This window comes from Littorina saxatilis, unplaced genomic scaffold (genome assembly GCF_037325665.1).
Source record: "Littorina saxatilis isolate snail1 unplaced genomic scaffold, US_GU_Lsax_2.0 scaffold_190, whole genome shotgun sequence".
In the NCBI taxonomy this organism is placed as follows: Eukaryota; Metazoa; Mollusca; class Gastropoda; order Littorinimorpha; family Littorinidae; genus Littorina; species Littorina saxatilis.
In genome coordinates this window covers 200001-214000 of record NW_027127005.1, presented here as the reverse complement: position 1 = coordinate 214000, position 14000 = coordinate 200001, and the positions used below count along the sequence as shown (strand labels likewise).

The 14000-nt window shown below is 41.3% G+C and overlaps 1 protein-coding gene across 1 annotated transcript in view; it reads left to right on the top strand.

Annotated features, from left to right (window-relative positions):
- The first annotated feature begins 2528 nt into the window (after positions 1–2528).
- Positions 2529–14000, top strand: part of LOC138955466 (receptor-type tyrosine-protein phosphatase kappa-like) — a 20476-nt gene continuing 9004 nt past the window's right edge. Inside the window, exons 1-11 of the mRNA XM_070327071.1 lie at positions 2529–2805; positions 3380–3483; positions 4446–4619; positions 4999–5159; positions 5575–5665; positions 5886–5965; positions 6366–6402; positions 6657–6754; positions 9037–9168; positions 9813–9970; positions 10508–10643. Coding sequence (XP_070183172.1) covers positions 2648–2805; positions 3380–3483; positions 4446–4619; positions 4999–5159; positions 5575–5665; positions 5886–5965; positions 6366–6402; positions 6657–6754; positions 9037–9168; positions 9813–9970; positions 10508–10643 — 1329 coding nt within the window. The 5' untranslated portion in view covers positions 2529–2647. The remainder of the gene's footprint in view (positions 2806–3379; positions 3484–4445; positions 4620–4998; positions 5160–5574; positions 5666–5885; positions 5966–6365; positions 6403–6656; positions 6755–9036; positions 9169–9812; positions 9971–10507; positions 10644–14000) is intronic.

The window sequence follows — 14000 nt, the reverse complement described above, 5'->3', positions numbered from 1 at the left end:
AAAATGTCACGATTTAGTGACATGGATCAAGAAAGTGTCACTCTGTGGGGTGCCTTCTCTTGGTCAATTGCGATAGAAAGCGCATGTGCTTTCTGTCAAGGGTTGTGGGTTTTGCTGACAGCGCAAAACGAACACGGGTATTTTGTGTTGCACGGATTTCGCGGGGGTGATTTCTGCTGTCGAGGCAGAATTGTCGATAACTGAACTGGGGTATGTGACAGGGTTAGTCACGTGAATTCGTCAAGGTTGTCTGTCTGAGACATGTTAACTGGACACTCGAAAACTCAGCGCTGGGGAGAACGGTCGGTGTCTTATATTTCCTGCGAGTTTGATGGACTTCATCGCTTTGATTTCTGCATTGATATTCAACGCGCCGCTCTGCATGTACAGGAGGGCTTCAGGAAAACTTCAGTTTGAGACCACTTTCTCTGCGTTCACATGCGGTCTGGCGTAACGGGTCGTCAATTTCTCTTTGCTGTGCGGGAAAGAAATTTCACCGCATAAAGGCTTCGGCAAGAGGGTGAATGGGGTATCGCTGTTGATGAACAGGTGCCATTCAAAGGAAGAAGCGGTTTTCGCTTCAATGAGAGTGCTACCTACATAGGCTTTTGAGGTAATAAATCGTTATTTAACGCTGTTGACGAGTCTGTGTTTGTGGAATGAAATACTCTCTGGTGTTCTTTCCAGGTTAGCGCATAATTTGCTCTTTGTGACGCTAAAATAATAATCTGTATATGTTTTTTGCAGATATGGAGAGAAGGAAGGAAAATAGCTGATTTGTTGTTGTAAAAGTTCGTTTGTGCAGGCCCACGTGCTCCATGAAATATTGAAAGGTGACATGTTTAAAGGTGGGGTGTGGGGGGTAGCATGACATGTTTAGTGCACCGAGGCTTTTTGTTGCAGCCTTTCTTCATTTCTACCTGCTACTGTTGCTGGCTGTTTTCTGCTGCCTATCTGCGGGACGCTGTTAATCTGCTGGATGCTGTAACCGGATCGTCCGCGGGGTGTTGTAACCAGCTAACCGGTAAACCAGCGACTGAGTGAGGCGCCTGATGTCTCCACTTTTCCCTGCTTCGTAGCCACGCCAGACGGCACTTCATTCGACGGAGCAGTTGTGCAGACTATGAACTAATTACAGGCCGTCCACTCGGTGGCACAACAAAGCTAAGTTGCACCATGTCTTATGCACCCTTATTACCACCTGGTCATCTGTGATATTCATGATTATACGCGAGTGGTGACAACGTGGGGTGTGTGACACCTGCATAAATTGGCACTTTTAGGCAGATCAGCTATATTTTCCTAGCTACACACGGGATCAGCGTGTTACTATAATTTTCTACATTTAACTGGCATTTGTTGTCAGTGACCTCTTGGTATTTTACGTTTTGAACGTAAAAGAACATTTTTTGAGTGAAGTCTCGAGGGAGGTGGCGTGATATTACATAAACAGGCGTCTGAAACTTATACTTTTGTTGATTCTATCTATGTGTATGACTGCGAGAGTGGAACGTAGTGTGGTGAGTTAGTTAGAAGTAACTAACCGTTCATAATCACCTTATTGTGATATTAAAACGTGACAAAAAACAATCACTGATTTACATGGTTCTTACAAAATTAGAGTTACTTTGAATCGAAAGTCGAGCGTAACCTACGCATCATGTGACGCCATAATGAACGGCGGGGATGTAGCTCAGTCGGTAGCGCGCTGGATTTGTATCCAGTTGGCCGCTGTCAGCGTGAGTTCGTCCCCACGTTCGGCGAGAGATTTATTTCTCAGTGTCAACTTTGTGTGCAGACTCTCCTCGGTGTCCGAACACCCCCGTGTGTACACGCAAGCACAAGACCAAGTGCGCACGAAAAAGATCCTGTAATCCATGTCAGAGTTCGGTGGGTTATAGAAACACGAACATACCCAGCATGCTTCCTCCGAAAGTGGCGTATGGCTGCCTAAATGGCGGGGTAAAAACGGTCATACACGTAAAAGCCGTGGGAGTTTCAGCCCATAAACGAACAAACAAACGCCATGACCAAATTTGATTTGCAAAATGTACACAGAAAGTAAATTGCATGGATTGTGGCTCGTTTTTATTGATATTGAATGCATTTGTTTGGGTATGTTATCTGCTTTTCTACTTTGAATCTCCTTTGGAGCGTTACGCTGATCGCAGTGAGGTACCCAAAGTGTGACACTAGTCGTTACACAGATTACACCACGGAAAACACTCGCATTTCACAATGACAAACAATAAATGGCAAAATGGCAAGAAATGCATCAGTTTTTTTGGATAATAATTATTTAAACAAGCAAAGAGACAACACAATTCTTATCAACAACACAGAACGTGAAGTAAGTCGGCAAAGACGCTCCTATAATCTGCGTACCCGTTTTTGGTCGCCATTTGTGCTAGCATGTTCACAGCAAATGTTGATATTAGTTAACACATTTATTGAATGGTCGTGGTATTTGCTTTGATTGTGGTGAGTTTACTTTCTCTTTGTTGTGTACTGGGTGCTTTGTGGCCAGTTTCTCCTCAAGACTGTATTAACACTTGTGTCCGTGTGAGCTGACCTCCACTTGTCACCAGTAGCAAAGAACAAATCGGGAGGGAAAAAGCGAACTGAGGTTGAACGTTTTTTGATTCACATGTTTCACCATTTCATCGATTATTCCATGGATCTGACAATGGCATCTACAGGGCAAGTGTCCAGCTCTCGTTCGAACACACCGCTGATTGGAGGCGCGGCTGGCGGTGTTGTTGTGTTGATTGCTCTTTGCGTGGTGATCGCCATCATCATCATAAGGTACCTGATGTTAATTAGTAAACTAGTAACATATATAGCATTGTCCATGGTGTGTTAACAGCAAACACAAACGACTTGTACAACTTTGAATTCATATTGTCATGTGCTATACGTAGATGAAGTAATTATCATATCAACATGAGTTTTGGTGACGTAGTTTGACACCCGATAAAACAACTCTGCAAAATGTAGGGTTGTCCAGAACAGAAATGTGTGTATTTGCGGACAAATATGCTTAACTAAGATGACAAATCAATCTTTCACCTTAAAGCGAATAGAATACCTACCATCAGAACAGCACGCCCTTTTTGTTAAAACTTATTTCATAGTATTGCAGATATGTTTGGGCAAAAAGCACTCCTTCGTGCGGAATGTATCTATACTTGTATTTTGTAATATGTAGATACTGTATTGGTGTGTGTAACGATTTAGTTTTCTCTACTTCTACTTCTATGTCTCCTTTCTGTGTTTGCGTCGATTGTATTTACATATTTTCACTGTTTGAATATGAACCCTTTGACTCGTTCTTTGATTATCTAATGTAACGTTTTATTTATACATACTGCGATTACAGGCGAAGAAAACAAAAACCGAAGGCCAGGTCAGCATACACAGAAAGTTCGTCGGAAACTGCTAACGGCAGCAGAGAGACAGCACTGTCCTTTGATCCTGTCGCAGGTAATCTTTCCCTGGTCTAGTTTGTGTGTGTGGATTGCTGTTAACTACATGATTTGTTGTGTTGTATTTATTCCTGGTAAGAAACTGAGATTATAGTAGTGAACTGTACTCATACAACTTTTTGCGTGCAGATTCTTCTGCCGAATTTGCACATTTGACGATTCTGCCTTATGTCTGAAACCTTTCTTTTAATGGATGCTAGTTTGGAAAAAATGAAGAAAGATAGCATGAAAACTCGTGACATGTTGCTGTGAACTTCCCAAAGTTCACACAATTGTTTCTTCATCATTTCATTGCAATGGCTCACTGCAACCCCAGTGCAAGACACTGCATATTGGGATTTATCCTACATACGTGAGAGATACACCCGTGAGATAATAATCGTTCAAATCACACGTGTGTATATCATGTAAATGAGGTCATGTCAAGCAAGTCTGGCAGGGACATGTTTTTCCACTGCTTATGATGCCAAAGTCACCGAGACAAACGTCATTATAGAAACAAAAATTGCGCTCGCTAATTACCTTCGATGAATTTTTAGAACTAACACGTCACGCCACACTTTCAGAGTGACGTTTCTTTGCTTTGACGTAATAGATTGCACGAGGCTTTAGAAAAGATCGAGGTTCCAAAACAAGTGTCTTCAATTTAGCTGCCTCGACTGCAGGACATTTTCAGTAAAATACACGTAAAAGTACAGTATGTAGGATAAACAGAATACTACATGGCTTGCTGTGTCGTACCAGATGTACACTCGTTGCTTTTTCAAATAGTGAACAGCTCGCTTTCGCTCGCAGTTCAATATTTAAAAACACATCTCGTGTAAATCTGGTAGGACACAGCAAGCAATGTAGTATTCTCTATATTCACGATAAGTACACATAAGTAAAGTACATGGTTGTTAGCATTGTACATTGAATTGGCTGAGGTATGTTCACGACAAACAAAAAAATGTCCAACAGATTCCGAGGCTCCCAAACCCAGCAAACCCAGCGCAGCCGTAAAACCGATGGTGGCCAAGAAACCAAGTGGGGTAGTTAACCAAGAAGACTCAGGTCACAACACCGCAGATGTTGCGGCACACCAGCAGTCCACGCCAACACCGCAAGCAGCCCAAGCCTCTGCCCCAACACAAGGTCAGTGATTCCAGTAGCCTTTCTTCCTTCAAAACACAACTCAAAACATACCTGTTTCGTAAAGCCTTTACTTAGCCTCCTCTAGACTCTCCACAACTCTATTTCTGCTTTGGAACTCTCAACCCTGTATGTACAGTATGGTCTCTCTGTCAATGGTATGATTGTGTGTGTGTGTGTGTGTGTGTGTGTGTGTGTGTGTGTGTGTGTGTGTGTGTGTGTGTGTGTGTGTGTGTGTGTGTGTGTGAGTGTGTGTGTAGGGGGGGGTGTAACAATTATTTGTCTCGTACGACCAGTTTGCTTTGTGCTTTGGTTTGTATTGTTTTATCTCAATTATTTGTATGCTCTGTATGCTCGTTTAATTTGTGCTTGTTTGTTTTAGACCCAGCTGACTACGACGAGGCGACTGAGGGCGATAACGTGTATTACAACAACGACGAAGACGTGTACGCCAGCTTCAAGGCGTCACAACCCAAGCTAGACGCCGTGCAGAAATACCTGGTGGACGCCCTGGCCTCGGGAAAACTGAAGGAGGAATTTTCTGTAAGTGATAAACTAGTGTGTACATAAACTTAGCTGGCAATGATTAGCAAAGCTCGCAAAAATATGTTTGTAACCATGTTGATCATGTTTTGCGACGTTGCTGATTCCGGAACTTTTGTTTATATCAGATTTTCGACCAAAAGAACGTGAGATCTGAGAGATCTGATATGGATTTATTCAGTTTAAAGTGCTACTAGATTAGCGCAAAGTTATAAACACAGTTTGCTGTACGAATGTTATCCCTGTAAATTCGGCGACAGTGTATTTGTGTGTGTGTGTGTGTCTACCTGTGTCTGTGTGTGTATTTATCTGTCTGTGTCTGTCTCTGTGTGTCTGTGGCTGCGTGTTTTCTTCATGTGTGAGTGTGTGTTTATGTGTATCGTGATGTGTCTACGCCTGTCTGTGTCTATTTCAGACACTCGAGAGCATGCCTGAAGGTGTACCCCAGGAGGTCGCCCAGCTGAAAAAGAACTTCAAGAAGAACCGATTCGCTGCCATCCTGCCCTGTAAGCATTTTATAAACTGCTGCTGAAATGTAAAAAAGCGTCAGAGAACATCCTTAGTATTTAGTGAGTCTTTCGAACAGTCTGCATGTTGCTTTCTAACAATGACCGATACTTACAAAAATACCATTTATACCTAACAATTTTAGAAAGAAATAAAGCCAAACGTTGTCAATGAGAAATGCAAATGGACTAATCTTACATTCCAAACATATTCTTTCAGATGACCGCAACCTAGTCGTCCTGTGTGATGGATACTCCGTAGGAACGGCCACTGATTTTGTTAACGCGAGCTATGTTTCGGTGGGACATGCTACTTTCTTTTACTTATATGTTTAATAATTTCTTTGTATCAATCGTTTTAATTAATACCTCAACAATCGCTAATCACTCTAACACTCGATGTTAACTCAATGTCGTTTTATATGAATGCTAGTTAAGATAATGTTGTGAAGACATTGAAGTTAATTCGAAGAAGAAGACTTTTTTTCTTCTTTTTTTTCTTCTTATTTACTTTTTGTGTGTGCATATTTGTATTATTTTTTAAATTTTAAATGTAGCTTTGTGTGCGTGTGTGTGTGTGTGTGTGTGTGTGTGTGTGTGTGTGTGTGTGTGTGTGTGTGAGTGTGTTGTTGCTGATGATCTTTGTGTGTGTATTACTTGTGACAGTCTAATCAGTTAATCACACAATTTGTCACTGCAGGGTTACAAGTTGGACAAACAGTTCATCGCTGCTCAAGGTAAAAACACTCGTTCATACTTTCATATACGTTCACACACACACACACACACACACACACATACACTCACACACAAACACCCACACCCACACATACACTCACACACAAACACATACACACACACACGCACACACATACACACACACTTGACCCTAGGCATTAACCCAAGAGGCACATTTTGTTAATGTTACTGATTCGCAACATACTCTTGCACAGGCAATACAAACTGTGTTGTTCTTGCTCCCATGTCACAGGGCCAAGGGACAACACTGTGGGCGACCTCTGGCGCATGATCTGGCAGGAGCAGATAACACACGTTGTCATGCTCACCAACATTCAGGAAAAAGGAAAAGTAAGTTTTGTTTTATCTTAATTTATCTATCTTGTCAGTTTCTGTTGTGTTTACATGTTTTCCTTTTTTTGTGTATACAAAATGTCCTTTTCCCCGAGTACGCTAGTACAAGGGTCCAGCAGACTTTAATTGTCTGTCTGTGTGTGTGTCTCGACTTAACAGCTTATTGCTGGGAAACTACTGGGCGCAGTTCGTTCAAAAGTTGATACACTAACTTGATAATAGGTCCGATTGATCGTATTAAAACTTCATAATGTTACCTGGGACCTAAATGCGAAATAAATCACAAAAACGACTCTTAACGGCGGGCGGAATTCGCGGTGGGATAGAACTGCGGTTCGGCTCATAGAACCGCCGAACACGTCACACAGTGACGAGAAAAGCATGATTTGCAAGCCAGCCAGCGGGTGGGGATTTGGTCTCGGCAAAGAAACTACAATGCAGTGTTTGGTCTCGGTGAGATTGAAAGAGAGACAGAGAGCACGAGAGAGAGCGACAGGGACACACAGTGATTCAAGGCGTACAACTCTAGTAAAGTTGTCGTAGCACGTCCGGCTATGGCCAAAGTGATCCGGGTTCGATTCCCGGCATGGGCGGTCTATTTTTTTTATTTTTATTTTTTTTATTTTTAATTCTTGTTTACTATTGTTTATTATGAACGTTTTAATGTTTTATTTTACTCTAATATTTTTTTTAATTGTGTAAAATAAATAAATAATTTTTTTTATTTTTAAATAAAAGTGATCCGGGTGGAAAGCGATTCGTCTATGGCCAAAGTGATCCGGGTTCGATTCCCGGCATGGGCGGTCTATTTTTATTTTTTTATTTTTTATATAAATTGTTTATTATGAACGTTTTAATGTTTTATTTTACTCTAATAATTTTTTTAATTGTGTAAAATAAATAAATATTTTTTTTTTTAATCCACGTGCACAAGACAAAAACTTTCATACTGGGGGAGCGAGCCAGTCTGAAGAGTACTCGGGTCCAGCGCGAGCGGTTTTTTTTTTATTAATCATGAATTTATTAATTTGCCTGATGTAAGACAGTATATTGTTGAAAACGGTATCGACCACAGAAGGCACTAACCCTGTACCCATGTTGTCCCCTTTGTCAGGGATCCACCCAGGAGTCACCAAACTGTTATTTATGTATCTGTCTCAAAACTCGGACCCTTGTCGGCGTTATAACGTTACAGACTTCAGTTATGGCACAAAGTCGATATATGAACCAAACACTCTCCACAAATTATGTTTCTCGTAGACAGATACTGGATTTTGAGCCACTACATTCGTGCAGCCGAATATGTAAGGCTTTGTGTGCCTGCTTGGAAAAAAGGAGTTAATTCGATAATTAATTAAACTTGTCTGTTCAAATCTGTTTGTCTGGTACCTCTTTGTTCTTTTCAGACCAAATGAAATGTTTTGAACTGGTCAGACTACATTGTGTGTGAGACAATGTCTAATAAATCACATGTGTGCGTCAGATTCCGTTTGAGAAAAAGATGTGCGTGTTACTAAGATTATTTGTTATGCAATATGTCTGCCCTGTCCTATGTTAGCCCACAGCTGAGCTGTGTGGTACTGTAGTGATTTGTACTGTTAAATTAACCAGTTGTCCAATATGTTAGCCAGAATATGAGCAAATTGACACAGTGTGTGATTTGTTCTATTAAACGACTGTGCCATGCTAGCCAACAGATGAGCAGAGTGATACAGTGTGTGATTTGTTTCTGTTATTAGGTTGCCTCATAATTGCCCGCATATGAGCAGAGTGATACTGTCTGAGATTTTGTCTGTTAACCGGGTGTCCCATGTTAGCCAACAGATGAGCAGAGTGATACAGTGTGTGATTTGTTCTGTTAAATTAACCGGTTGTCAATCGTTAACCAACATTTGAGCAGAGAGATACAGTGTGTGTTTTGTTTTGTTAACCGACTGTCCCAAGTAAGATCACAGATGAGCAGAGAGATACAGTGTGTGATTTGTTCTGTTAAATTAACTGGTTGTCAATTGTTAACCAGCATATGTGCCGAGAGATACAGTGGTGTTTTTGTTAACCGATTGTCCCAAGTAAGATCACAAATGAGCAGAGAGATACAGTGTGTGATTTGTTCTGTTAAATCAACCGGTATTCCCATGTTAGACAGCATATGAGCAGAGAGATACAGTGTGTAATTTGTTCTGATAAAATAACCGGTTGTCCAATGTTAGCCAGCATATGAGCAGAGTGATACTGTGTGTGATTTGTTCTGTTAACCGGTCGTCTCATTTTAATGTCAGCCCAAGTGCGAGCTGTACTGGCCGGAGGAGGAGGACGGTGTGGACACATTCGGCCCTGTGACAGTGACCACCACTCACGTCCAGTGCAGAGACGACTTCTACATCAGGACCTTCAACGTCCAGAGAGATGGGGTAAGCAAGAGCGTCAGCATTGTCCAGTTTGAATTCTTTGACGGGTCTTAATAGTTTACTTTCGTTTGATCGGGTCGACTCGGATTTAATGACTGGAAATTGGGTTTCATACTAGATATAAACTGCGAATGATTTTGTGCCTTATTCACGTAAAAGTTAAATCTATACTGGCAGATAGGGATCCTTGCTTGTTTGTTTGCTTAACGCCCAGCCGACCACGAAGGGCCATATCAGGGCGGTGCTGCTTTGACATATAATGTGCGCCACACACAAGACAGAAGTCGCAGCACAGGCTTCATGTCTCACCCAGTCACATTATTCTGACACCGGACCAACCAGTCCTAGCACTAACCCCATAATGCCAGACGCCAGGCGGAGCAGCCACTAGATTGCCAATTTTAAAGTCTTAGGTATGACCCGGCCAGGGTTCGAACCCACGACCTCCCGATCACAGGGCGGACAGATAGGGATGGCTTGATTAAAGCATCTCAGTGACATTTCTGCGGTTTGATTCATTCGTGTTCTTTGTGCAAACCAGATTAATTCTTCCGCAGTACGTTATTTGCTTATATGCTTTGGTTGTGTGAATTGTGTTGTTCTTCAAAATATTTGAGAAAACCATTCTTGTCTCGTGTGAATTTCAGAGCGGTGAGTCAAGGGAGGTCACCCAGTACCATTACGTGTCGTGGCCCGATCACGGTGCACCCACGACTACCTCCCTTGTCACGTTCTGGCGTTACGTCAACAACAGGACAAAGCCAGCAGATGGCGAGTCTGTTCCGCCTGTTCTCGTTCACTGCAGGTCTGCCACGACATTACTTGCAGAAGAAAATAATTCACAGTCTGAACTGTTATCGCATCTTGGATATGTCATGAATATGTCATTCGCTCGGCTTCCTGACGAGTGGAGGTAAACTGATTCTATCAAGATAAGTTTTGTGTGAATATTTGTTTGTCTCTTCACGTTGAAATATCCGTGTGAATGTATTGTTTTGTCAATAACAAACGTTCCAACAACCTACCTTTCTTGTTTTTTGATTATGTCATAAATAGTTTAGTACGAGTCTGCAAATCAACGGTTTGTGCAATATACTATGCTCACAATTATTGCCAAGGATAAAAGTATAAAATGAGAAACATAGTCAGAGTCATTTGCGCAGGTTGCCATTAAGAATTGTTGAAAGAGAGAAAAAAAATGCGAGCGTAGTCTAAATCAGTTTTTTCTTTCAAACTTTTGTTAACTGTTAAGAATCTCGAACTCACAAAAAAATCGTGACAGTGACATTGTGACACGGACATTGTGGGTGATCCATAATAATCTTTATTTTGACTGTGACAGTGCCGGTGTCGGGAGAACAGGGACCTACATCGGCCTTGAGATTGGCGTGGACATGGCAGTCAACGAAGGTCACATCAATGTCCTTGACCTTGTTAAACGCCTGCGCGAGGAACGCTGCTTGATGGTGCAGGCTGTTGTGAGTAATCTGTGTGCTTCAGTTCTTTTAGAGACCATGCAAGCTTATGTTCACGACAACTTTAAATGCACAGTGTAAACGATCTCAGATCTCGTCAGGCCTTTTCGTGGGATAAGGCACAAGTAGTTTTTAAGAAACTGATGCGTCAAAAAAGTCCAACTCTGTACAGGAAGCAATTAGAATGTTGATTCTGTGTACGTGTCTAAGGGGAGGGATGGTCTTATCCCATGTAAAGGCCTTGTCATTTCTTATACAGTGAAAGACTGTGTCTTTGGAAGGACTGTGTCATTAAAATGAAAGCTGAAGCATACAGCAGAGAGACACCGACATATTCCCAACTGTAAGGGGAAACTTGATAATACAACGCATTACGATAATCTGTTGCATTAAGAAAAGCGGGAAAGAAACTAAAAACAAAAATACAAGGAGAACACACAGCTAGTGTTGGCTCCACGTTCGTTCGGAAAACTCGAAACACAAACTATGCGCAGATACTGAGATAGTGTCACCTTTACTGACGTATTGCGTCTCGCGTCATGCGTCTCGCGGTGAAAAACTGAGAAAAAGAAACAGAACAATAACATAACGTCCTTGTCCGATTGAAACCTCGTAAATCGAGTTTTAGTGTTTCGAGAAAAACACAAAAAACGTTTTTAAAAAATAACTTGTCATCAAAATAAGCCAATTGTTTCTGCACATGATCTACAAGCACAAACAAATTACTGTGTGTCATTAGATCGTGTTGGTCACAATTACAACGCACGATATTCAACAAAATTGCAAGATACGAGTTTTTCTTTTTTAAAACCCGACCAAACTTGAAGACTTACAAGGTTTTGTAACAGTCATAGCCAACGAACAAAAAAGACAAAAACAATGTTTAAAAAACGCAGTAAACACACAATCGTTCTTTTGTCACAATTTGTATTTGTTTTTTGATTTTACAAACCGATGTATACTCATTCTTGTGTAAAATATCCTTACAGTCTCCTTGCAACCTTTTCAATTAACACACAAAAACAAGTGTAAACTCAAGCTGATAAGTACATAACATTATTTGCCTGCAGGGAAGCGTAAACATCCACACAAGAGCCTTTTTGTATGCACAGAAAACAGGGTATTCCTTGAAAACAATGAGATATCTTAGTTTGAGTGCAATTGTCATCTAAATGTCCTTGAACAGCTAGTAGTTATGCAGGATGACCACTCATGAGAATGCAGAGCTTAACGACCATGGGGTAGACCATCATAGTATTGGCATGAATCTACTGGAAAAACCTCTTCGACATGCTGAAGGTGCTGTCACTTTATGTCTTTGATGGTCAGCCGTACTGTGTAGAGCTGGGGGATGACACCGGGCTCTCCATGTGCTCTCCTTCTTCTTTGTAAAAAAAAAAAAAGTCCGCCACTCCTCAGAATAGATGAGCTTGTAGCGACAAGTACCGTCAGGCAGGTACTTCGGACTGCGAATATCCACCAATTGTGGATCCCCAGAAGTGTCTGAGATCAAGAAAGTCCTTGAAGAATGTGTGGTCCACCTGGACAACTTTGTAAGGTTGCCTTTTTCTTGCAGAGGTAATGACTTCGACGTATTCGGCAGGCCAGACTATCTGCCTTCTCCTTGGATTGTTTTTGATAGCTGGGTGTACAGAGTCCACTTTCATCCAGGTATGACCTTTCTCAGGAAACTTTTGGAAAACGACTTTTCCTTGACTGACTGCAAAGTAAAGATGGGCGTTTCCCAAGACTATTAAACTGCGGTTCTGGTACCCACAGCCGTCATTGTAGATAATGATTGCCTTGGTTGTTTCGCCAACTGTTGCTTTTGACTTCTCTTTTTGACTCATCCCAAAAGTAGCAAGCAACCTCTGTGTCACTCAAGTAACTGTTGTACAATGTGAAGTAGTGGCAGCACATCTTGGTCTTGAAGTATTTGTCATTTGCTTAGATACATAGGGCCAACAAGTCGACCTGCAGATACATGGTGAAAACTTGGACATCACCATTCTCTTTAGCAACCCTCTTGTCAATGTTCTTTTGTTTGCAAGCTTCGTCTTTGCGTTGAATGTGCATCTGGTACACATGCTATGGGATGTTTCCGTACTTGGATTCACAGCAAACGTTGCATTCATAGTTTTGGGGGTTGGTGAATCACAATGTTTGGTTTGCTACTGGAAGATAGTGATTTTGTTTCCAAGCGAAAGCTGCACCATCAATTGACCCCTGCTCGCTCATGCGGAGCTTGCACCAGAGAAAGCAAACATCCCGATGACTCTTAATGCAAACAAGTCGAGCAGATACAGTTTTTTTTCATGCTTTACAGTCCACATGAAACTAACCATGATAATGGACACAGTATACCCACGAAACACAATCAGAGTTCATACGAACAGTGATGTCATCTATGATAAGTTCCGTTTCGAAATCCCATAGTATAGAACTTTTATTCAGGCACCCACAGCACATCAACCTAAGATCTTCAAGCGAAGAGAATTGGCTTTCAGGTGTGAAGGACCCACTGCCAGACATGACGGACTGCATTCAAACACTAGAATACAACTTCAGTACGTGACATATGCATACCTGTACATCTTCAGCTAACAAATAAGATAAGAAATTCAGGACTGAACCATTACATAGTTAAGAGATCTATGTCAGAATACTTTAACTACTTAATCTCTCTTTGTACTATGTAGTTATGCTTTTGTACTCAGCAAAGGAAAAATACTAACAAAACAATCTTTTGAACAATAACTGATGTCGTAGATTGTCATTTTACTACACATTTTACTTCTAGCTTCATTAATGACGCTAATATTTAATTGTACCTAAACTCTGAGCGTACGGATATGTTACCGTAAACCTCGTTTCTGGCGGAAACGTTTTATTTACCGCCGTGTTTAGATGTTAGAAAAGTTGTAAGTCGACATACGAGGTTTGCATCGGCCCAAACTGAAAAACACGCGAACGAAAAAATGCTCGCAACTCACGTTACGTGTAATTTTGGTTTGCGCTTTTGCGAAAATGATATACGAGGTATTTATATATTCATTTTTAACTGACTTCCAGTTCCAGCGATCTTAGGCTTTCACCACAATAACCAAAAAATAGAGAAAAAAATCGTAGATTATTTTGATGTAAAAAAGTCGATTTCGTAAAAAATCGAGTTACGAGGTTTTAATCGGACAAGGAAGCTGTTTGCAAACAAGTCCGTACCTCGGAACCACACACTAGTGAGTCAGACCCACTAAGCATTTAGAAATCGGAGCACGCAAAATAGAATTGAACAAAAACATCGCGCACGTTGTACTGACGAAACCAAACAAATAGAACAAGCTACACACATTCTATTATACC